Below are 25515 nucleotides of genomic sequence, written 5' to 3' on the forward strand. Positions count from 1 at the left end.
TTTTGTCAACTCGATTGTTTTCTGGAACCGATTAAGGAAGTGGCCGTTGCTTGTCTAAAACGAAAGGGAAGAACTCCCTTTACAAACATGGCAGGCAGCATCCGCCCTCTACCAAGATGGAGGCTGGGCAGGCGGAGCCCTCCCAAGAGCATTCACATGATATTTATAGTCCCGCCTCTCCCCCGCCCCGCTTTGCTTTTCCCCACCCGCCTCCGATCTTGATTCCGGATTGGTCCGGTTCCAGCACCTCTAGCCGGCCTCGTTGTGGGGTCGGCGACGGGCTCTCGCCACTTCCGGTGGGGAGGGGCGGTTGGGGGTAGAAGGCATAGTGAACGGCTCTAGGGGAAAAAGCGAGCGGGATGCGATTCGACACGGTACCGGCCCCGGAACCCTGGACAGCTTGGCGGCCTCCGCGGCAGCGTCTCCCTTAACCGGGCACTGAGCTGAACGCCACGACCACAGGGCTATCTTCCCCAGCTCTGCGTCCTCTGGGAGCCCTGCAGGGATCCCGTTCGGGCCTGCCAGCCCCTCCCTCGAGACCTGGACTTGAGCCTCCTTCCACGGGCCGCTCCGCTCGTGGGCCCGTGGTCCACGGGGCCTCGGCCAGCAGCTACCGCCGGCTCTTCGGCAAGGGAGAACGTGCCTGCTGCTCGCGGCCAGCCTGCGCGGACCGGACCTCGGCGGGGACTAGCTCGGCAGCCAGGGCCCTGCGCCGGGCAGGGCCAGGACCAGGGCTAGGCCAGCTAGCGAGCGCCAGGGGCAGAATCGAGGGCCGCTTTTGGCCCGGGAAAACCCACCCACCCACCCACCGGGCCTCGGCCCTCGGCCCTCACCAGGGTGGGGGCCGCACTTGGCCCCAGGATTGATGTTTCCCGGTGGTTTTTTAGGCTAACTTTGGGGACGGGGAGCGTGTGGGTTTTGATGAATTTTTCTGGGGGCTCCAATGGTTTCCTGATGCGCCAGGATGTGGGATTGAGGAGGGCGTCCGTATTTTAGAGGGCCTGGGGTATGTTTTGAGGGGTTGGTGGTGGGGGGGTAATAGTAGCTAATTTAATTTGGATGGGTGGGGGAATTCCCGAACCTTCTTTGGACCATGACATGAACTGTGAGAGGGGGACCCTGAAGCTCAAGAGTCAAATCACCTGAGAGGCCTCCTGGCCAACATGGTAAGTGTATGCAGCATCAACCCACTGAATGGGGGTTGGGGGAGGGAACCCTAGTGTGCTGAACCATCATTCTTCTGTGACACAATAGGGGGAGGGGAGTGGTGTGTGCAGAGCATGCCTGGTGACACACATGCGTGCAAGAGATCTGCATAACGCACAACTTTTTCTCTGGGCTATGAGAATGGGCATCTGTATATCTCTGTATGGTAGGGAAAGGGATTCACTATCATCTCTGAGTCCTAGTCAGTAAAAGAAGCGCACTTGTTTGATCATTAGCATCTGCAGAGTTGTATTGAGCTTCTACTGCTTAGAGAGAGGGTTTCTTTCTGCCCTCAGGTAGTTTGCAGTCTATTTGGGCAAATGCATGAGTAGTTTTGAGTGGACGGATGCTCAATGCTGGATCCCTAGAAACGATATTGGATCTTGTATTCATCTGACGGAGCTCAGCCAAATTTGGGGGTTTTGTTCTAATATGGGGATCGGAAGGGCGACTATCTTTTGCATAATTATATAAATGTGAAATATTTGACATCTTGCTCCTGATCTTCCCCAGGAGTCAAGGAGTTTGTTCATAAAACTGGAACCTTTGATACAAAGGAGGAGTTTGCAATGGAGCTGAGACTAATAGAGCATTCTAGTCTTTCTAACAGTCTTTTGCTTATGTCACTGACACTAAGGAGAGGTTGCTGGGGATTGAGGGTGCCCTAATGCTTTAGGAGCCATGTACCCTGGCTAATGGCCTCTGCTCATTGCCCTCCCTCCATTCCCCTCTAGGGACCTATGAGACGACTCATGGAAGGCAAGAAAGCAAGTAGCACTTTTTTGGGGAGTTTATGGATATATTTCTCTAATTCCCTCCCTATATTTTTTGTGAAATGACAAGGCTTCAATATGTATTTCTTTCAAAGACCTTTTATTAAGTACCTTATTAAAACTTAAAAGAGTTTTAAAATGTAAAATTTTGGCAAGGATGCTTGAATTTTTTTTTTTTTTTGCGGGGCAATGAGGGTTAAGTGACTTGCCCAGGGTCACACGGCTAGTAAGTGCCAAGTGTCTGAGGCCAGATTTGAACTCAGGTATTCCTGAATCCAGGGCCGGTGCTTTATCCACTGTGCTATCTAGCCGCCCCCTTGAATTTTTAATACAGAGTATCTCAAAGTTTAAAACTGCATTATGACTTTTGGGGCACTCTACATTTTTTCTAAAGTTTTGTCTATCGTACATAACACTGTAAGGCTGGAGATTATGACTGATCATTTTTTTTGTTTCAGTTGTATAAGACTAGGAATCTCTTTTAAACTCTTCTCTAGAGTTAGTATATCTTGTCTTGATTTGCAAACTTAGATGAATAAAATAGAATTTACTAGCATACTAAATCACCTGATAGTCCTTTTCCCTCCTCTACCTTTTCTCAAATCAATACTAGTGCTGTATGTTTTTTTGGTAATATGGTAAATGCCTTTGCATTTACCTGAAGGACTTGGTTAAACTGCAGTTTTGTGCAAAAAATGGATTGCATATTTAATAGTACACAAAACACTATGAATGAAGAGTCCTGTTATCAAGAAATTCCTTTTTTTTGGAATAGTTTCTACTGACCATTTTTGTGTATGGTTCTTTGTTACTAAGGCAAAACTAAAACTGAAATTGGTTAATACTTTTCTTGCTTCTTGTATGATGGTTTGCTATTTATAGTAGCTAATTTATTTTGTTGTTGGTACCTTTGGTGAGAGATGCAGAAGAGTGTAAAATGTATTCCCTGGCACAGTGAAGCGAGATCATCTAGTTCAGTTCTTTTATTTTACAGATAGATAAAAGCAACCAAGAGGTAAAATGACTGCTTATAGTTGAATAGCTAAAGTAGTCGCCAATCTGGACTAGAACTCAGATTTCTCAACTGAAGTCCAGTCAGTGTTCTTCTTTCCTGATACAAAAGTGATAGAGAATGTTTTGAACGCTGAATATTCAAATGATAATAATAGTAAAAAAAAATGTTAGTGGGGACAACAGAACTAGAGATTTTATGCCATGTTTTAGCCAATGAGGTTTTCCATCTATATATCTTGTATTCTTCTTTCATGAGAAAGAGCAGCTGATACTAGCAATTTATTTTGCTCCAATTGGGCATCTCTCCCTCCTCCCCTACTCCCGCCTCAACCCTAAAAACAGTACATTAAAGTGAGTTACATTACAGGTTTAGCCAGTAATTGAGCTACATGGTTATTCCTTTGGTGGTAATCAGGCCCTGAAATGCCTTTAGAATTGAAAATTTTACTTGTGTTCATTGTATTTTTAGATTTAAGTATATTTTCTATATTCTTTAAAAATTGATAAAACTGTATAATATTTATTGTCATTTCCAGTTAAACATTTGAATCCTCCTTTCTCAACCATTAAAGAGTTCACTGTAGGTAAATTGAAAGCTACGTGCTCCATACATGAGATAGGACTCCAAGGTGTAAGGGCGAGACAGAGAAAAGCATGAGATACTTAGATCAGAAAGAAGAAAGCATAGTTTGTGTCTGGGAGCTAGCTATCTACAGGAAACCTTCCAAGTAGTAACCTGCCAGTGTGATTTACAGCTACTAATTAAGGTACTTCCCTATAGATTATCTGGAAGCCACAACATGAAATATCATCATGAAAAACAATCTGTGTATCTGTTATGATACCTTGCATGAAAAGTACTCAGCTAGTCATTTATGCACATTAGATGAACAGCTTAGAGAGTGCTATAGTAAAGAATCAGAAGGGTACCTTAATGAACCCTAGGAAAAAAGAGGTTCAGAGTAAATAAATATTGTTTTTCTATCAATGTCTGAGGAACAAGATATCCTATTGTAGCTGATTTGATCTTCATTCTTTTCACAGAACTAGCCCTAGAGTAGAGAAGGTCAGTAATAATAACCGCTCAAATTTCAATAGTACTTGAGTGTTTGTAGAGTGTTTTTCCCTAACGACCCACTGAGTGTGAGTGCTATCTACATTTTACAGAGGAAGAAAATCTTTGAGAGGTTGAGTGACTTGTCCCAGGTTACATAGCTAAATGTGTATGAGGTGGGATTCAAACTCAGGTCTTTGTGAACCCGAGACCAATATTCTTTACTATGTCATTATATTTATCCCTCATTTAGATGATCTCAGCTTGATTGAAATTGAGATCCCTTAAGAATATCCATCTCTATTACTCTGTTTCTGTGATAAGTAACCTTATAATTTAGTTCTCTGGCTCGATTTACTTCCTAGGAAGGGAATACATTTTGTAAATGACCAGTCCTGGTTCTTAAGCTAGGTATATCATCACAAATTTTTAAAAAATAGGCATTCTTGTTTATAAATCAATATCTTGGGAATTTTTAAAAATAGTAATTCCTTGAGGGCAGGGACTGTTAATTTTTTCTTTGTATTCCCAGTCAGGCATTTTTATAAGGTGCTTAATAAATGTTATTACTTTGTGTAACTAACTAGAACCTGATCACCACACCAAACTGAGGGTCCAAATGACCTTTTTCATCACTTGACTTTTTTTTTTTTTAAAGACCAATGCAATTTGGGGTTGGGGGGGACAGCAATGAAGGTTAAGTGACTTGCCCAGGGTCACAGAGCTAGTAAGTGTCAAGTGTTTGAGGCTGGATTTGAACTCAGGTCCTCCTGAATCCAGGGCCAATGCTTTATCCACTGTGCCACCTAGCTGCCCCCATCACTTGAATTTTTAAAAAAAGTTTTTCCCCCCCTTTATTTTAGCTTTATTATTTTATTTTTTAGTAATAAACATTTTTGTTTATAGTTTTGGGTTCCATTTTTTTATCCTTCCTTCCCTCCCTCCCTTCCACTCTCCCTGAGGTGGTAAGCAATCAGATAGGGGTTTATACATGTATGATTATGTAAAACATTACCATATTAGTCATTTTGTATAAGAAAATTTGAATAAAAGAAAAAAAATGAAAGTGAAAAATAGCATGCTTCAGTCTGTGTTCCATCAATATCAGTTCTTTCTTTAGAGGTGAATACTATGTTTCATCAATAGTCCTTTGGGATTGTCTTGGATCATTGTATTGTTGAAAATAGTTGTCATTCACAGTTCTTCATCAAACAATATTGCTGTTTCTGCACAATGTGCTCTTGGTTCTGCTCTCTTCACTATACATCAGTTCATATAAGTCTTTCCAGGCATTTCTGAAATCATCTTGCTTGTCATTTCGTTTTGTTTTTTTGTTTTGTTTGTTTTTTTGTTTTTACAGGGCAGTGAGGGTTAAGTGACTTGCCCAGGGTCACACAGCTAGTATCAAGTGTCTGAGGCCGGATTTGAACACAGGTACTCCTGAATCGAAGACCAGTGCTTTATCCATTGTGCCACCTAGTTGCCCATTGCTTGTCATTTCTTATAGTACAATAATATTCCATCACCATCATATACCACAGCTTGTTTAGCCATTCCCCAATTCATGGATATTCCTTTGATTTCCAATTCTTAGCCATCACAAAAAGAGCTGCTATAATTATTTTTGTACAAATAGATCTTTTTCTCTTTTTGGGGGGTGTCTTTGGGATATAAACCTAGCAGTGGTATTGCTGGATCAAAGGGTATGCATAGTTCTATAGCCCTTTGGACATAGCTCCAAATTGTTCTCTAGAATGGTTGGATCTTTTCACAACTCTACCAACAGTGGAGTAGCATCCCAGCTTTCCCACATCCCTTCCAACCTCTAATATTTTCTGTTTTTGTTATACTTGCCACTTTTATAGGTATCGTTTTAATTTGCATTTCCCTGATCAATAGTGATCTTGAGCATTTTTTCATATGATTACAGATAGCTTTGATTTCTTTGTCTGAAAACTGCCTGTTCATATCCTTTGACCATTTACCAATTGGGGAATCACTTGTATTTTTGTAAATTTGACTCAGTTCTCTATCTGAGAAATGAGGCCTTTATCAGAGATATTTGTTTCAAAATTTATTTTCCAGTTTTCTGCTTCCCTTGTAATTTTGGCTACATTGGTTTTATTTGTGCAAAATCTTTTTAATTTAAATAATAAAAATGATCTATTTTACATTTTTTTTACTCTCTATATCTTCTTTGGTACTAAATTCTTCCTCTGCCTATAAATCTGACAGATAAATGATTCCATAATCTCTCTTTTTTTGTGTGTGTGAGGCAATTGGGGTTAAGTGACTTGCCCAGGGTCACACAGCTAGTAAGTGTCAAGTGTCTGAGGCCAGATTTGAATTCAGGTCCTCCTGACTCCAGGGCTGGTGTTCTATCCACTGTGCCACCTAGCTGCCCCAATTCCATAATCTCTTAATTTCCTTATGGTATCATCCTTTATGTGTAAATCATGTATCCATTTTGACTTTTAGTATATGGTGTGAGATGTTGGTCTATACCTAGTTTCTGCCACACTGTTTTCCAGTTTTCCCAGCAGTTTTTATTAAATGATGAGTTTTTGTTTCTAAAAGCTTGGATCTTTGGGTTTATCATATACTAGATTACTATAGTCATTTACTATAGTGTAACTTGTATCTTTTGTATTCCATTGAGCCATCTTTCTGTTTCTTAGCTAGTACCAGATTGTTTTGATAATCACTGTTTTATAATACAATTTGAGATCTGGTACTACTAAACTACCTTTTGTAGTTTTTTCATTGATTCCCATGATATCCTTGAGCTTTTGTTTTTCCACATAGATTTTATTATTATTTTTTCTAGATCTATAAAATGTTTTTAAAAAGTTTTTAAAAAATGTTTTATTGATGCTTTTTCCTTTTCCAGTACTTTTCTCCAATCTTTTCTTATAGCAAAGGATATTGAACTTAAAGAAGTACCAAGTTTGACAACCTATGCCTTATTTTCACCTAAATCCATCACTTCTGCTCAGATGAAGGAGTTGTTTCATCTTTAGCCCTCTGGAATCAAGATTGATCATTACATTGATTTCATTGTTTTGTTTTACATCAGTGCATGGTATAGTTGAAATAATACTGGTGCTGGATTCAGAGGATCTGGGTTCAAATCCCAAATTGCCAGACCTTGGGCAAGTTAATTTCCCTCTATGATTCCTTTTCTGTAAGAAGAGAATTTTGTACATAGATAGCCTCTGAGTTCTTCTGTAGTAATAAGTCTATGATCGACTGTGGTAATACATGTATTATTCTTTTGTTTCTACTTTGCTTGACATCACTTCATATGTATTTTCTGAAGTTTGTCTGAAAACTTCATATAATTCATTGTTTCTTCCAGTACTAAGTCATTTCATCATATTCATATATAGCAATTTGTTTAGCTATTCTCCAGTTGATGAATAGCTACTTTTACCAGGTTTTGCTACCACAAAAAGTGCTGTTTTGAATATTTTTGTATTTTTGGGACCTTGGGGTGTTCAATACCATCAGAGGTATTGCTAGGTGAAAAGTTGTGTACAATTTAATAATACTTCTAGTATAGTTTGAATTTTTCTTTTCTAAAATTGTTGGATCAATTAAAAACTCTTATCATCAATGTATTTGTTTGTCTCTCAGTAGCCCTCCCAAGATTTACTATTTTTCTGTTTTTGTTTTTTTTTTTTCAAGGATGATAAGTGTGAGATGAAAGCTCACTTATTTTTAATTTGCTGCATTTCTTATTACTTATTTGGAACATTCTTCATATTCTTATTGATGGTTTATATTTCTTTATTTGAAAGCTATTCATATTCTTTGACCACTTAGCTATTGGGGAATGACTCTTAGTTTTATGTGTTTGTATCAATTCCCTGTTTATCTTGGATATCAGATCTTTATCAGAAATAGCTGTGAAGATTTTTTTTAGTTGATAATTTCTCTTGTTCAAGTTTTGATTTTGTTCCCACAAAAGGGCCTAAACTTTATGTAACTTGTCTATTCTGTCTTTATAATCACCTCTATTACTTGTTTAAGGATTTCCCCCAACAACTATAGATCTGAAAGATACTTCCTTTAATTCTCCTCTTAATATTTTTTATGCTGTGACCTTTTATGTTAATGTCATTTATGCATTTATATCTGGTTTTGGAATATGGTATAAGATGTTACTCAAAACCTAATTGCTTTCAAATTTTTCCAGTTTTCTCAGAAATTCTTTTAAAATATGAAGTTTTTGTCTCACCAGCTTATGTCCTGGCATTTATTGGATACTAGGCGAGAATTTAGTTGTTCACCAAATTCACAGACTTATATTTTGAGCCTAGGCACAGAGGAATCAGACTGATATGTTTACCCTATATAACTGAAAGAAGAGGTCAAAACTTAATTAGGATGGTGAGTTAGTATGCCAAAGTGAAATGAGCATGGGGGTAAGGGTGGTACTGGTGGTGTCAAAACCCTTCAGTTTCTTCATCCATTAGGGTTTTGAATTAGATGGTCTTGTTGAAGGTCTAGGAGATGGTGATTCTATGATCTAATGTCAGCAGCTTTAAACAAACTCCTTCCTTGTTTTTGACACTAGAAAAGGTTATGAACACAGCTGACGGAAGATTAACTTTAGAGGCATCCATTTAAAAAATAGGTGCTCTCATGTCTGGGAAGCACTCTTTGCTCAGGTGCCATCAGTGTGGGACAGTGGAAAGAATGAGCACTGGGGGTGGGGGACGGGGACGGGGACGGGGACGGGGACAGGACACGACAGGGTATTAAAGTTTGAATCCCAGTTCAGGGACTTCCTTCTTATGTGACCTTGTTACTTAATCTCTCTGGGCCTCTGTTTTTCCTTATCCCTAAGAAGACAAGAGTTGGACTAGATAACTTCCAAGGGCCCTTTAAGCTCTAAATGTGTGATCTGATAGGAGGAATAGACAGGGACTGTTGTGTTGCTTAATAGGTATTTGTTGAATTGAAATTTGTGAGCAAACCAGCAGCAGTTCCTCATTAGTACATACTTAGATTTCTTTGTTGTCTGTCAACTGCATTTTAAATATGTTCTTGATATCAATGGCTGATGCTTTAACTATGCAACACACTTGATCTATGTTTTAAAAAGCAAAAGGTAAATGCAATTAACAGTCTTAATTCTTTGGAATCTCAGTGTACTGAGTATGATTTCTTATCATCTCTCAAAAGGTCATGAGTCCTTCCAAGCTCTGAACAAAAGTCACAGCAGACTATTTGTTTGTTAGTATTTTTCACACTTAAAAATAATACAAAAAGGGCACCTAGGTGGCACAGTGGATAGAGCACCGGCCCTGGAGTCAGGAGTACCTGAGTTCAAATCCGGCCTCAGACACTTAACACTTAACTAGCTGTGTGACCCTGGGCAAGTCACTTAACCCCAATTGCCTCACTAAAAAAAAAATAATAATACAATTGTACAGTCCAAATAAAAAGCCCCTTAAAAAAACCTACTAACCATACTAATTTACTCAAATTAGATTTTGGTTGTACTCTTTCCTCTGCCATTGATTAGTTGTATGACATTGAGCTTTTGTTTCCTCATATGTAAAAGGAAAGAATTTTAACTGCTTGGTCTTTAATGTCAATTCTAGTTTAAAAATTCAATGATTATGTTAGTGTTTAGGGATTGGATCCACAAGTTGAGGTCTTTATTTTGTGAATAAGGACAGTAGTTGTTGGTATATGACACACTCACATGTGCCACCTGTTTCTATCCCTACCACCGATGGTCCTTTCCAGAAGAGTAGGTAATAGGCATCGACAATCCTAATGTTGTCTTATGGTATTCTTCCTATGAATCAGAAGAATAGGCTACTTGTAGATTTATAATTACTTCTTTGCTTATCATCATCACCACCACCACCACCACCACCACCACCACCATCATCATTATTTTGGCTTCTAGGCATTTAGCTCTTGGGTAGTTCTTTCAATCATTTGCTTTTTATTTAGAATACTGAAATTTCCAAATTGGAAATGGTGCCTTTTTAGATTTTCAGTTGGCAGGTACTATATCTGCTACTTCAGTGTGTGCCATCAGTGGTTAAGGAAAAAAGGCAGCCAGTTAAGTCTGTTGTGGTTTAATACCAGTCTATAGTGTTTACATTAAAAGTTGAATCATTTGCCAAGATCTCTTTTTTGGTCCCTTCCTCTACATCTCTTGCACTCCTTTTCCCTGGGTTATTACATTCTGCTGCTTTTTGGACTCCTAATATTTTTAGCATTGTTCCTCTTTAGCATCGCTTCTCTTAGTGAGCCTGTACTTGTCATTGCGAAATTGTCTTATTTGATAGCAATTCTTTGTAGCTTTGTGCCTCATCAAATCCATAATCTTTACCTTGTGCCTTTTATAGACCTTCCCCAGGCTGCCTTGGGCCATATTATTTCTTTAGGTTCCCTCTTTTATTCCCAGCCTTATTTACCGTTTGTCTGCTCATCTCACTTCCATCTTTGACTTTCTCCAGTAAATAGTTACATGCTTAGAATACTCTTTTCATTTCTTCCATATCTTCCTGGATGGGTCAGAAAAGAGCTGACTATTTGGGAATTCCTACCTAATTCCATTGGTCTCTATGTAGTTAATAATGCTTCTACCCCTAAAATGCATTGTCATAAATATGTAAAGATATAAAGACTGCTCATTGATTTGTATTAAATTTTGTAATCAAATAAGTTAGTACATGTAAAGCACTTTATGAACTTTAATGTGCTGTATAAGTGCTAGTTATTCTTCTTAGTTGTTACTCTTCTGCTACCTCTTTGTGACTCCACATGTATATTTGAGTTAGAGTGTAGTTTCCTTATGGCATAATTACATATGCAAGTGATGTGTGTTACATTAATTTCTTAGAAGGTTGTTGGGGCAGCTTACTGGGAAGGATGGAGTACTAGGTAAGCTAGCCTTTATCTTGTCCATTTTAGGGCTTCCCTCTTAGAAGAGAAAAGAATGCAGTCTCCTGATTAAAGGTCAGATTAAGTGGTGGCAGGTATACACATACAGTTTTTGTGTTTCTATTATGTTGGCCTGGTGTCCTTACTTGTTTTTAGTTTTATGTGAAGAGCTAGTTTTTCCTTCGTCATCTTTCCTTTACCTAACAAGAACTGGATGATAGCTACCCAAGATTTTCACAAGTTCTGCTTAGATGCAGACTCCTTTCAATGGAACATTTTTCCATTGGCATCTATTTCTTTACCCTTGAACTTATTCTGAAGAGGTGGTGAGAAGTGTCTCTATCTTTTGGAGAACAATGCTCTGTCACCACGTAAAACATACTAAACTTTGAAACTGATTGTCTTTTGTCATGTATCTCAATTTCCTTTCTTTGTAGAGGTAGGAGACTACAAAGGTGGAACATAACATATTCTGTTGAACCTGATTAGTGTGTTGGTTAATTTTGTCAAATTACTTTGTCTCTTTTTTTTAATATTCTTTTTTTTTTTATAAGGGTTAGCTATGTGGATGGGGGCTAGGGAGGGATTTATTGGGAAATGAAATTGCTGTTAAAACAAGAGTTAGCAACAAGATTTAAAAAAAAATCTTCGTGAAGTCTCTAGATGAATCTTGGGAATTTTCCTTCCCAATAAGCTTAGAAATTTATCTTCTTTGGTCTTATAGTGAAAAGCCAAGGACGTTTAAAGTGATTGTAAGTAAAATATTTCATATTTTGAGATAAAAAAAAACACCTCTGAAGACATGGATTATCTTGGCATCACCTAAATCACTTAAGGTAACTTCAAAAATGAAATCTTGTTTAGGGTGTGTTTTTTATTTTGATAGTGGTAGTAGCAGCAGCAGCAGCAGCAGCAGTGGAGTGTCACCTTAAGGGCACTGGGAAGATATATGGTGGTTCTTAAACTCTTTTAGATTGCTGTTTTACACAGAATATTCTTAATATATTGAATGCCAGTTCCTCAGTGGAGTAGAAGCTTGACTCTCTGTTGACGTGTGCAAAAAGAGGGGCTTGGTTATAGTCTGTTAATATGAATTTGCTCCAATCAGCATACTTTCATAAAAATTTTATTCTGGTGAGCATCCTTTTTTCAAATTTAGTTTAATAAATAATCTAGCAGGTAACATAGCCACATGGGGGAAAAATGTTGAAGACAAAGGGGAAGCTAAGTGGCACAGTGGATAAAGCACCAACCCTGGATTGAGGAGGACCTGAGTTCAAATCTGACATCAGACACTTGACACTTAATAGCTGTGTGACCCTTGGCAAGTTACTTAGCCCTCATTGCCCTGCAAACCCCCCACCCCCAAAAACCAAAACAACCAAAACCAAAAATGTTGAGGACAAAGCTCTGGAATCCTTGGTTATTTTAAGTAGTGACTTAATTTCTGTTTCTAAATTATTTTACTTTAGTTCTACTATTTCCTTATTTTGGAATCTAAAGATATGGACAAGGCTTCTTAGTTTATTGATCAAATATTCTTTTTTAATTGATTTAATTGATTTATGAGTACTATACTGTTCTTTGATAGTTAACTTGGTAGTGTATCTGTCTTAATACCATGACATTTATATGTTTTTAGGAACTTCTGGTTATACTATCAGGGTATTCTCTTTTATTTCTTAAAAATACTCCTTTGGGGGGGTCTATTTCTCCCATATAACCCATCTTCCAATGAACCACCTTCTAACTCAACTTTCCCTGTATTTCCATTTGGGGGAGTTGTTAGGGGGCCAAGGACAGAACTTATTTCTTCCCACTTTTTAGGGGTTTGGATATTAATATGTTAAGAATGTATGTTCCCCAGAGACGTCAGCAGGTACATTTGTGCCAATAAGATTCTCTTTGTGTTCCAGCTCCTCTTGGATTGGGCTGTGTGGTAAAGAAGGCATGGAAATGAGGTTGGAGTATAAAGGTTTATGAATATGATTTTAGGACATCATGTACTTTTTTTTTTAAAGGAACTGATATAACTTTATTCAATACTTGGTGTGTGGTCCAAGTGAAAAGTCAACTGTGAATAATCAAACAAATGATGACATGCAATTAGGTGTCTCCCAACAATGTATATAATGTGTCATCATTTGTTTGCATATCATATACATTTGTAGGAGATACCATATACTTTCTTTTTTTTTTTTTTTTTGATGAGGCAATTGGGGTTAAGTGACTTGCCCAGGGTCACATAGCTAGTAAGTGTCAGGTGTCTGAGGGTGGATTTGAACTCAGGTCCTCCTGAATCCAGGTGTGCTCTATCCACTGAGCCACTTAGCTGCCCTGATAACCATATACTTTCTGAAACAAAGTGATGAATCAATAAGGTGCCGTCTAATATGATGAAAACTCACTGCTTAGAATTTATTCTGATATAAAGTAATTCAGCTCTAGAACATTTAGTAAAGCAGAAGTTATATATAAAGCCTCAGTGTTTGGGAATCCATTTTGTCTATAGAACTGCTGGTAATTTAAAAAAAAATTAAAATCAAGTAGCTTTTAAAAAAATTATTTCCCCTTCCATCTCCAAAAGTGAGGGAATAACTTTAGAAGAGATTTATTTTTTTCTTTTGAACCTGTTTTCTTTAAATCAGAATATCATTATTCTTTTTTGGATTAGTATTGTGGATTGGGAAATTCTCATGGCCAATTTAACTCTAAGATTTTTGTTGTTGCTTTTAACTTGCTTACAGAATTCCTCCCCATTCAGGTGCTCTTATTATTATTATTTTTTATGATCTGCTATCCCTTTTGTTAGCACAAGAGATTGCCTATTTAGTAGCTTGAATTTGTAGTATGTGTGTGAACATGTGACTCAGCTGGAACTATTGAAGCTGATATTTTGTGCCATTGTTTAGGGGAAGTATATTATGTTTGAATGTGACTCAAAGGGAATGAAGAACAGAAGGGAACTAAAGATGTATTTTGTTATTTTTTCTCAAATATCATTTGTTAGGCATCTGAAGAAGCCTCCCTCCGGGCATTGGAAAGCTTAATGACAGAGTTTTTCCATGATTGCACAACCAATGAACGAAAACGTGAAATAGGTAAGATGGATTTAATGTAATTATGAGCAACCATTTTGTGAGAAAGGCCTAGTCAGATAGGCAATAATAGGTGATATTTATTCTCTTCCATACTTCTGAATTGCAGTATTTTGTTTTAGCTTTCCCGCTGTTCTCCAATGTCTGTAGCACACACTGTTCCCTTCTCTGGTTTGTGGAAAAATCCCTGTTCTTTTTAGTTTCAGCCAAGCTGATATTACCATTTTAAAAAAGAAATAAGAAAGGGATAAAAAGAAACAATTTGTAGTTCTTTTCTTTTGCCCTTGCTAGAACTTGATAAAGAAGCTTATGCTTTCATCCTGAGACAGATTTTGGTTAGTTTTTCTCCATCTGGGATATTCCTCAGCCCCTTTTAGGATGTGGTGCTGCTGCTTATGTATATGTTCTTCACATCATCACATGACTTTCTTGAACTTCTGTCTTCTGACCTTTGTTCCTTTTGAGCTAGAACATTTACATGCTTGTAGGCAAGATTTGGAAATGACACTTGTGTGATACTAGCTCTTGGGGGCATTGAAGCTTCACTGTCACCTATATACCTTGACTTATGGCAAATATTTATTCTGTGGAGAGGGAGATTTTTCTGACATATAAAATGTGCATTTATTAAAAATAATACTGTCAATCAATAAGCATTAAACTCCCTATTACATACCAGGCAGTGTGATAGACACTGGCGATACAAAGACAAAAAATGGTATGGTCCCTGCCTTGTTGGAGTAGATATTATGCATACATAAAAGAACATACAAAATAAAAATAAAGCACTTTGGGAGGCAGGGAACTAGGAATTGGGGAAGGGGAGAGGAATCAAAAGAATTCATACGGAAGGTGGTGCTTGAGTGAGTCTTGAAGGAAACAATGTATTGTAAGAGACAAGTGAGGAGGGAGCTCTGACCAGGTATGTGGGATAGCTGCTGAAAACGCCTGCAGATGAGACAGCTTATCACTTAGGAGGAACAACAAGAAAGCCAGTTTGTATGGTGTGCAAGAAGGACAGAAGTGCTTAATAAGGCTGGAAAGGTAGGTTGAAGCCAGATTGTGAAGGGGTTTAAATGAAAAACAAAGCAGTTTGTATTTGATCCTTGAGGTAATGTGGAGCTGCTGGAGTTGAGTAGGGTAGTAACATGGGTCACGGGGCTTTTTAGCACTTTGGCAGTTGTGTGATGGCTGCACTGGAGAGGAGAGAATCTGGTTTCAGGGAGACCAAATACAAGTCTGTTGCAGTACTTCCTATGGGTGGTGGTGGTGGGGGGGGGTGGGGTAAGAGGGGATCTGAACTAATAAGGTGACCTTATGAACAGAGAGAAGGTGGTTGTAAGACATGTTCTGAGGAGAGACTGAATGAAAATTGGCACCTGATTTTATTCCTTTTTAATAAACGTACTACATCTCTCTCTCTCTATGAGAGCAACTCATCAATATAGTTTACTAATTTACATATATTACATATGTTTAAAATTCTTAAGGACAGGGACTAGTTAATATTTCTCTCTTTTTAAAAATAATATTTCTCTTTTTATCCCAAGCTCTAGTACCTCAGATATAGTTAGAGAGCAATAAAAGCTTTTTGATTATTATTATTATTTTTTATGTATGAGATATTTTATTTTTTCCATTACATGTAAAGATAGTTCTCAACTTTTGTTTATACATGCTTTACAATTTCAGATTTTTCTCCCTCCCCCCCCCTCCCTCCCCCCTCCCCTAGACAGCAGGTAAAGCTTTTTGATTATTAAAGATAATAGGGCCTGAAATATATGGCACTGGTGGAAGCACTTAAATGGGGAAATACAAATCCCTGTGCTCGTTTTTTTTGTTTATCATAAAAGTATTTTATTATTTTATAGTTATATGTAGAGATAGTTTTCTACATTTGTTTTTATAAGATTTCTAGTTTCAAATTTTTCTTCCTCCCTCTCCTTCCCCCTCCCCAAGACAGAAAGCAATCTGATATAGGTTATATATGTACAATCACATTAAACATTTCTGCATTAGTCATGCTGTGAAAGAAGAATCGACGCAAAAGGGAAAAACCTCAAAAAAGAAAAAAAAAGTAGAAATAGTAGGTTCAGTCTGCATCTAGATTCCACAGTTCTTTTTTTCTGTATTTGGAGAGTATTTTCCATCATCAGTCCTTTGGAACTATCTTGGACCATTGTATTGCTGAGAAGAGTAAAGTCTATCACAGTTGATCAACACACAATGTTGTTGATACCGTGTACAATATTCTCCTGGTTCTGCTCATCTCACTCAGCATCAGTTCATTATAAGTCCTTTCAGGTTTCTTTGAAATCCGCCTGCTCATAGTTTCTTATGGCACAGTAGTATTCCATTACATTCATATACCACAACTTGTCCAGCCATTCTCCAATTGATGGGTATCCCCTCAATTTCCAATTCCTTGCCATCACAAAAAGAATAGCTATAAATACTTTTGTACATGGGGGTCCTTTTCCCTTTTTTATGATCTCTTTGGGAAAAAGACCTAATAGTGGTATTGCTGGGTCAAAGGGTATGTATGCATGCACAGCTATATAGCCCTTTGAACATAGTTCCCAATTGCTCTCCAGAATGGTTAGATCAGTTCACAGTTCCACCAGCAATGCATTAGTGTTCCAATTTTTCCACAGCTTCACCAACATTTATTATTTTCCTTTTTGGTTATATTTACATATATTTAATGCTGGAAAAATTTCCTTCTTTGTGGCACATCTGTTAAATTCCTACATTCTGATCTCTTGAGCTTGTTTTTACTTGAATAATGCTGTTGTACTTTTGCTTTTTATTATTGCTTAATTATACCAGTTTCCCTATCTGTGACTTTAGAATTAGAACTCTATTAACATTTCTATACTTCTAGTACAATTCTTATGAAGCTAAGAATAAACTAGATGTTGCAAATGTCTGATTAAGTTCTAAGGAGTGGGCTTTCTAAACTTGATAAGAGTCCAGTTATAAAAATACCAGTGGATGGGGACATTCACACAACACTTTGTATACCCATTCTTTGTAGTTACCATTTGTTGAGCTCATGGGCTGGAGAAGTCCTTGCTTTCTCTTTAATTAGAATCAATGTTATTTTAGCCCCAGACTACGCTTTAGAAAAGTCTCGATCTAGGTGAATATTCTCATTTTATAGGTGAGAGTAGAAAGGCTCAGGGAGAGATTGAGATTTACTCATACAGCTAGCTTGTGACAGAGATTGGAAATAGATCCCTGTCTTATGATCTGTATTGCAGTATAGGATGTCTTTTTTGGGGGGGTGGGGGTAGGGTGAGGCAATCAGGGTTAAGCCCAGAGTCACACAGCTAGTGTCAAGTGTCTGAGGCTGGATTTGAACTCAGGTCCTCCTGACTCCAGAGCCAGTACTCTATCCACTGCGCCGCCTAGATGCCCCTAATATAGGACTTCTTACCTGGGGTCTATGACTAGATTTCAGGGGCTCTGTGAACTTGGATAGAAGTATTTCTTTCAGTTAAGAATGTAGGCAGCAAAACTTTCTCAGAAGGGTTCATAGGCTTTACCAGACTTCTTCATGACATGCAAAAAAGTTAACTTCTGCTCTAAAGTTTATGGAAATTGTCTTATATAAATGTAGGCTATCTTCTTTTGTCATTCTCTTGAATCTGTCTTTTCCTTTTCTCACTGAGTGACCCCTGGTGTAGGCTTTCATTAGTACTATATACATAGGTCTCAATGGTATCATTCCTTTCCTTGATACTCTTCAGTAGCTTCCCATTTTTTATTTAATTAAGGCTAAACTCTTAATCTTGACATTCAAGATTTTCCACAGACTGTTGCTTTCCTACCATTTTAACTTCTCACATTGCTTGCTCAATGCATTCCATTCTAGCTATACTTGACCTCTTAGATTCATCTGGTATTTTTTCCTACTGTACCTTTTTAAAAATTTTAAACTAAATTTAAAGTTTATCAATTAACTAAAATCTGCTTTTTATTCCTTTTACTCCACCCCTGTTGAAAAAGAAAGAAAAACAAAGCCGTGGTAACAAATATATGTAGTCAAGCAAACGAATTCCCACATTGTCCATGTCTTCTTCTCTGTCAGGAGGTAGATAACATGTTTCCTCATGAGTCCTCTGGAATTGCTGCTATACCTTTGTGCATTCTGCTGAATATACCTTCGCGCTCTCCTCACTTTCAATTTTGTCTTTTGACATTCTGGCCATTTTTTTTTAACCTAGCTCAGATGTCATTTCCTCTATGAAACCTGTTTATTTCTGTCTCCTGCTCCTTAAAAACATTATTTCTTTTCTCTTGCCTCCCCTTTGTACTTATTTACATGTGTAATATATTAAGGATCTGTGATTTTTATCAGATGACTTAGATGAGCTAGAGAGCCACCCTGAGACACTTAGATTAAGGATTACATAGCTGGTGTCAGGAGATAGTGTCAGAGGCTGACTGATTTTGAATATGAGATTTCCCAATTCCAAGCCTAGGTAGGCAGCATGGTGGATAGAGTGCTGGAACTGGAGTCAGGAAGACCTGAATTCAAATGTGGCCTCAGACACTTACTAGCTGTGTGATCCTAGGCAAGTCCCTTAACTGCTGCCTACCTCAGTTTCCTAATCTGTAAAATGGGGATAATAATAGGTTTTTTTGTAGAATAAAATGAAATAATATTTGTCAAGCACTTTGCAAAGTGCCCGTTTCATAGTATACACTTTATAAATGTTAGCTATCATTATTATTGTTGTTATGGTTGTTTTCCTGGTCAGTTTTTTTTTTATATCAGATAGCTTTCTTTTTCATTTTCTTCCGTCTTTTCAGTCTTTTGTTTTTATTCTAATTTCTTGCTGTCTTGTGGAGTCATTGATTTTTTGTTTTATCTGTTCTAGCTTTTGGGAAGTCTGTTTCTTGGGTCAGATTTGATACTTTATCTTCTAAACTTTTCTTCCATTTCTTTTCTCCAGAGTTTTTGTTTGATTTTTAAAATTTCTTGCTTTGTTTCTTCTAGATGTTTCTGTAGTGGGTTTTTTTTTGTTTTGTTTCTGTAGTGTTGGTGGAAAGTCTGTTTTTTTTTCCTTTTGAATCTCTGCTTGTAGTTGTTACAGAGTTAGATTTGCAGTGCTTTTTGATTCCAGTTGATGCTTTTAAAAATGTACCCATATCTCCAGCTATAGTGCCTAAATTGGAGCTTTGTGCTAGAGCCAAGCTCCTCCCGCTGCTACACATTTGGTTGGGGTGATTAGCAGGGTTTGGTTTCACCCTGAGACCTATGTCTCCTTTCTGGCTTTAGGCTCTCTTGGGTCAGAGTGCTGGATCTTCAGGGCCTTCTCTGGCATCTCTGGGACAGCGTGTTTGGGACCTAGGAGACCAAGGCTGAACACTGTGACACCACTGTAGCTCTTCCAGGCTTACCCTGGTGCCCACCCTAGTGTTGTACTTTTGCTTTTTATTATTGCTTTATTATTGCATTATTCAAGTAAATGGAGAGTGCATGGAGTCTACCCTGGGGACTTTCTAAGCACTGCAGGCCATTCTCAGGAGAATCCTCCACTTTTGCTGCCTCTAGACATAGAATCTTATAGGCTACAGGTGTCTCATCTTGCTGGCCCTGCTGTGCTTTGGAGGGTTGGGGAATGGTGGCATTCTTATTGCCATTGGCTTCCTGCTGACTTTTTTGTTTAGTTCTGGAGTAGAAATGTCACTTACTGTACTTTGTCATTGCATTTCTTTCTTCTTTTTTTCTTTTTGGTGAGGCAATTGGGGTTAAGTGACTTGCCCAAGGTCACACAGTTAGTAAGTGTTAAGTGTCTGAGGCTGGATTTGAACTCAGGTCCTCCTGACTCCAGGGCCGGTGCTCTATCCACTGTGGCACCTAGTTGTCCCTTCTTTCTTTTTTTAATTCTAATTTATTTTAACATTTAAAAATTATGAGTTCCAAATTCTCTCCCTTCCACTAACCCCTCCCCCACCCATTTAGAATAAGCAATATGATATACATGTGAAGTCATCTCATTGTATTTGGTCTTGTGTGAACTTCAGGGTTTTATTATAGTTGGTGTGGGGAAACTGGGCAGCCTGCTGCCTATTCACTTACCCATTTATTTTGTCAGGAAGTCCAGGGGCAGGATTTAGAGTCATGTCTGTCCTGACTCAAAATTTAGTCTTTTCTCACTATATCCTTCTGTGTGCTTTTAAAAAGTAAATATATACTTTGTGTGTATTTGTATATATCCTCCCTCCTTGCTGTATTGTAAACCCATACATTCCTTTAGCAGCATTGAAAAAGCAAGTAGTATGTGTAGAGCGTTTTGTTAGGTACTGGGAAATACGAGGATAATTAAGATATGATTCCTGCCCTCGTGGAATTTATAATAATCTAGCAGGAGGGAATATAACACATAAATAACAATATGCAATTTTATAAGGTAACTTGTGAATAGACTAGAAAATATATATTCTGACTGAAGGGACACAACTTTGAAGAGGGTTTTGAAGTACTGATTGTATTTCAAAAGTGGTGATGACTATTGGAAGGCCATCCAGCTAATGGTAAAAATGTATATAAAGGTACAAATGCAAGACACTGGACTTGTGTTTGGAATGGCTAGTAGACCATTTTGGCTGGGGCCTTGTACATGTATAGAAGAGTAGCATAAATGAAGGCTGGAAAGAGAGGATGGTGCAAGGTTGTAGGGAGTTTTGGATTCCAGGTTAAGGAGTCTGGACTTTTTTTTTGGTAGCTAGTAGTGAATTTCTGATGGTAGTGTAAAAGAAGAATTGGAGAGCGAAGGTTATGATTGATAGGGGAATGGTAATATTTCTGTTGTTTAGGCAAGTGGTAATAAGGGTCTCTACTAGGATGGTGACAGTGAATAGAAAAAGGGATGGCTTAAGAGATATTGTGCAGATAGATTAAGTTATAGAACTTGGTGACTGACTACATTTGGGAAGGGTAGAAAATGATCAAAACTAAAGATAACACGAAGGTCTTAAGTCTGAATAGTGGTACTGTTTACAAAAATAGGGAAATTATGGGGTGAAGGTTTTTGGAGATGCTTTGGATATGTTAAATTTTAAGGTACCAGTGGAGTATCCAAGTGGAGACATGTCTTTTAGATGGTCAGAAATAATAGGTTAGTCTTAAAATAGTTTGGAGGTCATCTGCATAGAGAGGTGACATTTGCAGTTGTAGTAAAATGATTGCCACGGAAGAGAATATAGAGAAAAGAGGAAGACTGAGAACAGGCTCCTGCAGAACGTCCTACTTAAGAGGATCAGGAACAGGATCAAGAACAGGATCCTGGGAAGAGAGGAGCTGAGACCTAGGAGGGGAATCAAGAGACTGTAATGCCAGGGAAACTCAAGGAAGCAGAAGGTGGAAGGCAAGTCTTATATGCTGATGAAAGGTCAGAGAATATGATGACTGAGAAAAAGCCATTTGATTTATTTATTAGGAAGTCAAGAGAGTAATTGGCAGTTCTGGAGAGAGAAGCTTCAGGAGGGTACCTGCAGGGAATCGTCAGGAGCTAGATTGCCAAGGGCTAAAGAAGGAAGTATAAACTGGGTATAAACTACTTTTTCAGCAGGTTTGGGAGTGGAGGAAGGAAATAAGCCTGCTTGAGACCATGTCTATATAGAGTATGATTGAAGGGGATCTTTAATAGTTAAAAAATTATTGACTTTTTTTGGTTTTCATGTCTTAATATGCCTCTCTTTCTTCCTTTTCCCAGTGACTTGCTCCCTGTAATACAGATTAAAAACGAGGAGGAGAAAAAATACTAAAGGACTAAACAAAACTAATCAGCACAGCTGAATCTGATAGTATACATGCCATTTTTATACCATTGGTGTCCAACTTAGATAGAAACAGTGCTATGAAGCCATACTTGCCTGCATATACCTTAGTTATACTTTATTGCATTTTAAAACATTTTCTTGAATGTTTCCCAATTACATTTTAATCTGGTTCAGCTGCAAGGGGCAGGGTAGGGTCTTGCAGGCTACATGTTTGACCACCTCTGTTTTAGAGTAATAGTCTCTTGTTCCTGAAAAGAAGGGAGTTTTCCCCTTCTTTTCCCTGAATATTTTCTTTTCTTTTCTTTTTTTTTTAGTGAGGCAATTGGGGTTAAGTGACTTGCCCAGGGTCACACAGCTAGAAAGTGTCAAATGTCTGAGGCCGGATTTGAACTCAGGTACTCCTGACTTCAGGGCCGGTGTTCTATCCACTGAGCCACCTAGCTGCCCCTGAATATTTTCTTAACTCTTCTATGGGGCCAAGTTTGGTTAGCATAATTATACGTTGTCCATCCAGTTTCTTTTTAGATATTTCCATTTACTTTGTTGTAGATATTGTATATGGTATCTTCTTGGTTCTGTTTGCTTCACTGCATCAGTTCATGAGTTTTTCCATGCTTCTCTGAATTCATGTTCATTATTTCTTTTCTTTCTTTTTTTTTTTGGCAGGGCAGTGAGGGTTAAGTGACTTACCCAGGGTCATAACAGCTAGTTAAGTATCAAGTGTCTGAACCTGGATTTGAACTAAGGTCCTCTTGAATCCAAGGCTAGTGCTTTATCCACTGTGCCACCTAGCTGCCCCCCATTATTTCTTATGATATAGTAATTTCTCTTAAATTCATGTACCTTAATTTGTTTAGTTATTTCCTAATTAAATGGGCACCTACTATGTGTCTAGTTCTTTGCTACTTCAAAAGGTGGCTACTGTAGATATTTTGGTGTGTATGGGACCTTTCTTTCTTTGACATCCTTAGGGGTAAGCCTTGGAATGTGATCTCTATCAAAGGGTATAGTTATTTTGGTCATTCTCTTCAAATAATTCCAAATTAAATGTCAGAATAGTTGGACCATTTCAGCTCAACTAATATGTTAGCCTATTTGTTTTTTATCAGCCTCTTCAACAATGACTTTCTACCTTTTCTCATATTTGTCATTTTCTGAGTATGAAGTGAAAGAAGCCTCAGTTATTTTAATTTTAATTTTAATTTTTCCTTTTAGGGATGTTGAATAGTTTTTCATATGGTTAATTGTTTGCAATCCTTTTGAAGACCATTTTTCATATCCTTTGATGAGAAAGTCTTATTGTTATTCTGTTTTTTTGTTTTTGTTTTGTTTTGTGTGTGTGTTGGTTTTTTTTTTTGTTTTTGTTTTGTTAGGGCAGTTAGTTGGTTCTTAGAGTGCTAAGGCCTGGAGTCAGGAAGACATCTTCCTGAGTTCAAATTTGACCTCACACATTTCCTGGCTGTGTGACCTTGAAGTCACTTAATGCTATTTGCCTCAGTTTCCTCATCTGTAAAGTGACCTGGAAAAGAAAATGGCAAACCACTCTAAAATCTTTGCTCAGAAAACCCCGTATGGAGTCATGAAGAGTTGGACACCACTGAGCAACAACAGAATTTTTTTGTTGTTGTTAATTTACATTATGTCGTAGATTATAGACCCTTGTCAGGGATATTTGGTGCAGTTTTTTCCTCCTATTTAACAGATGTTTCTTATATCATGGTTGAATTGATTAAAGAAAAAATTTTTAGTGCAGAAGCTTTTCATATAATAAAAATTGGCTATTTTATCTTTCATGATTGCTTTTATTCCTTGTTTGTTGAGGCATTCTCCCCTAGGCATAGTTGTGAAAGGTAGCTCATGTTGTTTTTTTTTTTCGTAGTGATGGTGGCTTGACCTTTCATATTCTTGCTTAACCATTTTGAGCTAATGGTGAATGGTGAAAGATGTTACTCTAAACCAGTAGTTCTCGGAAGTTTTGGATGTAGGTGCCCTGAGGTTGTTTTCCTCTTCTGAGGGTACACCTTGATCTTCCTTGTCACTGAAGAAATTTTCTATAGTTCTCAACTTTCTTTGCTCATCTTTTACTTGACTTTTGATTTTTTTTTTTTTTGGCAGGGCAATGAGGGTTAAGTGACTTGCCCACAGTCACACAGCTAGTGTCAAGTGTCTGAGGCCAGATTTGAACTCAGGTCCTCCTGAATCCAGAGCCAGTGCTTTATCCACTGTGCCACCTAGTTACCCCCTTTACTTGACTTTTAACTCCCCACTGGGGGGCCCTGCTTCTAGGCTACACTACTGTCCCCAGCTTCAGAGGGTCCCAGGTGTTTTGGTTTGAGGGAGGGCAGGTTTTTCTCTTGCCTGGCCTGTTCTCTGATCTGAAGAAAACTTCAAACCAACTTGCTAGTTAACCAGTCAGCAGAGTGCTGAGGTGGTTTTTAGCTTTTCGAGGAGCCTGCTCCCCTCCCCCACCTGGGCCTCCTGCTCAGGATTTCTTCTTGGTTCCCCGCTGCAGTGGGACAGCTGAATTCCTCCGTAGGTCCTGCTGATACCCCTGCACTCTCCCCTCCCCTCCCCCACCAGCCATTTAGCCCTCTCACCCGACCCTCAGATCGTGGGGTTGGACTTTACTCTCAACCCAGCACGGCCCCTTTTAATCTATCTATAGCTGAGAAATCTTTTATTGCTGTTTTGGGGGTAATTCTATTACGAGCTCTGTGCAGAGCTTTTAATGTCTTTCCTCCACCATCTTGGCTCCGCCCCCTAAACCAGTGGTTCTCAATGCTTTTTGTTCCTCAGTCTCCTTTCAACAATGATAAAAAAAATATGTTGTGAACCTTCAGGGCAATTTAATATACTACTCATAACATTTGCAATTATTCACTGCTTAAGGCACCAGTAAAGAATTCTTAACACTAACCCCTTGGACCATTATCTCAAGCCCCCAGGGAATTGCCAATCACTACATAAAAGAGAACCAAGTGGTCTAAACCTAATTTCAGGTAAACTGGTTTTCAGTTTTCTCAACAGATATTGTCTAATAAGGAGTTCTTCCCCAAGTTATTTATGTTCTTGGGTTTTATTGATTGGTGGGTACTTGTGCTCAGTTGTTTCTCATTCTTCCTTATCCGGTCTGTTACATTGTTTTATGTTATTTTACCAGAACCAAAGAGTTTTGATGATCACTGCTTTATAGGATAATTTGAAGTCCAGATAGGCTCATTCTCATTACATTGTCTTAGATTTCTTGTTCTTTAGATCAAGGTGACCATTTAGAAACTCACTGGTGAATTTAATCAAATTGTGTTAACCCAAAAATACTGTTGCAGAACTTCACTATTTCACTTTCTTTCCCCTCCTAGATCTTCCCCATTTCTCTTTTTCCTCCTCCTGCAAAACAAACTAATAAAGTGAACTCTGTTGCTACTTGAACTTGTGGGTTCTGACTTGTAGGTTCTAATAGCTTATTTTAAATGTTGAGTGAGGAGTTTCAGAAACTGTTCTTGGATAATTGAAGCAAACTGATGGAGACTGCATTTTGAACCTGCTAGGAGATCCATGGTGGCTTATCAATGCCTATTTGATTACCTTTTATTGAACAAACTTTGTAGGTATTTAAGAAGAAAACAAAACTAAAATAAAGTTCAGATGTCCCTAGTTGTCTCCT

At 38.2% G+C, this 25515-nt stretch overlaps 1 protein-coding gene across 2 annotated transcripts in view; it reads left to right on the plus strand.

The window, feature by feature from the left end:
• The first annotated feature begins 220 nt into the window (after nt 1-220).
• Nucleotides 221-25515, plus strand: part of XPO6 (exportin 6) — a 127617-nt gene continuing 102322 nt past the window's right edge. The window contains exons 1-2 of one of the 2 annotated variants that reach the window (XM_043966316.1): nt 221-1166; nt 13970-14060. In XM_043966316.1, coding sequence (XP_043822251.1) covers nt 1164-1166; nt 13970-14060 — 94 coding nt within the window. In that variant the 5' untranslated portion in view covers nt 221-1163. The remainder of the gene's footprint in view (nt 1167-13969; nt 14061-25515) is intronic. The other variant, XM_043966323.1, reaches the window with a different exon arrangement.

Source organism: Dromiciops gliroides, chromosome 1 (assembly GCF_019393635.1).
Source record: "Dromiciops gliroides isolate mDroGli1 chromosome 1, mDroGli1.pri, whole genome shotgun sequence".
In the NCBI taxonomy this organism is placed as follows: domain Eukaryota; kingdom Metazoa; phylum Chordata; class Mammalia; order Microbiotheria; family Microbiotheriidae; genus Dromiciops; species Dromiciops gliroides.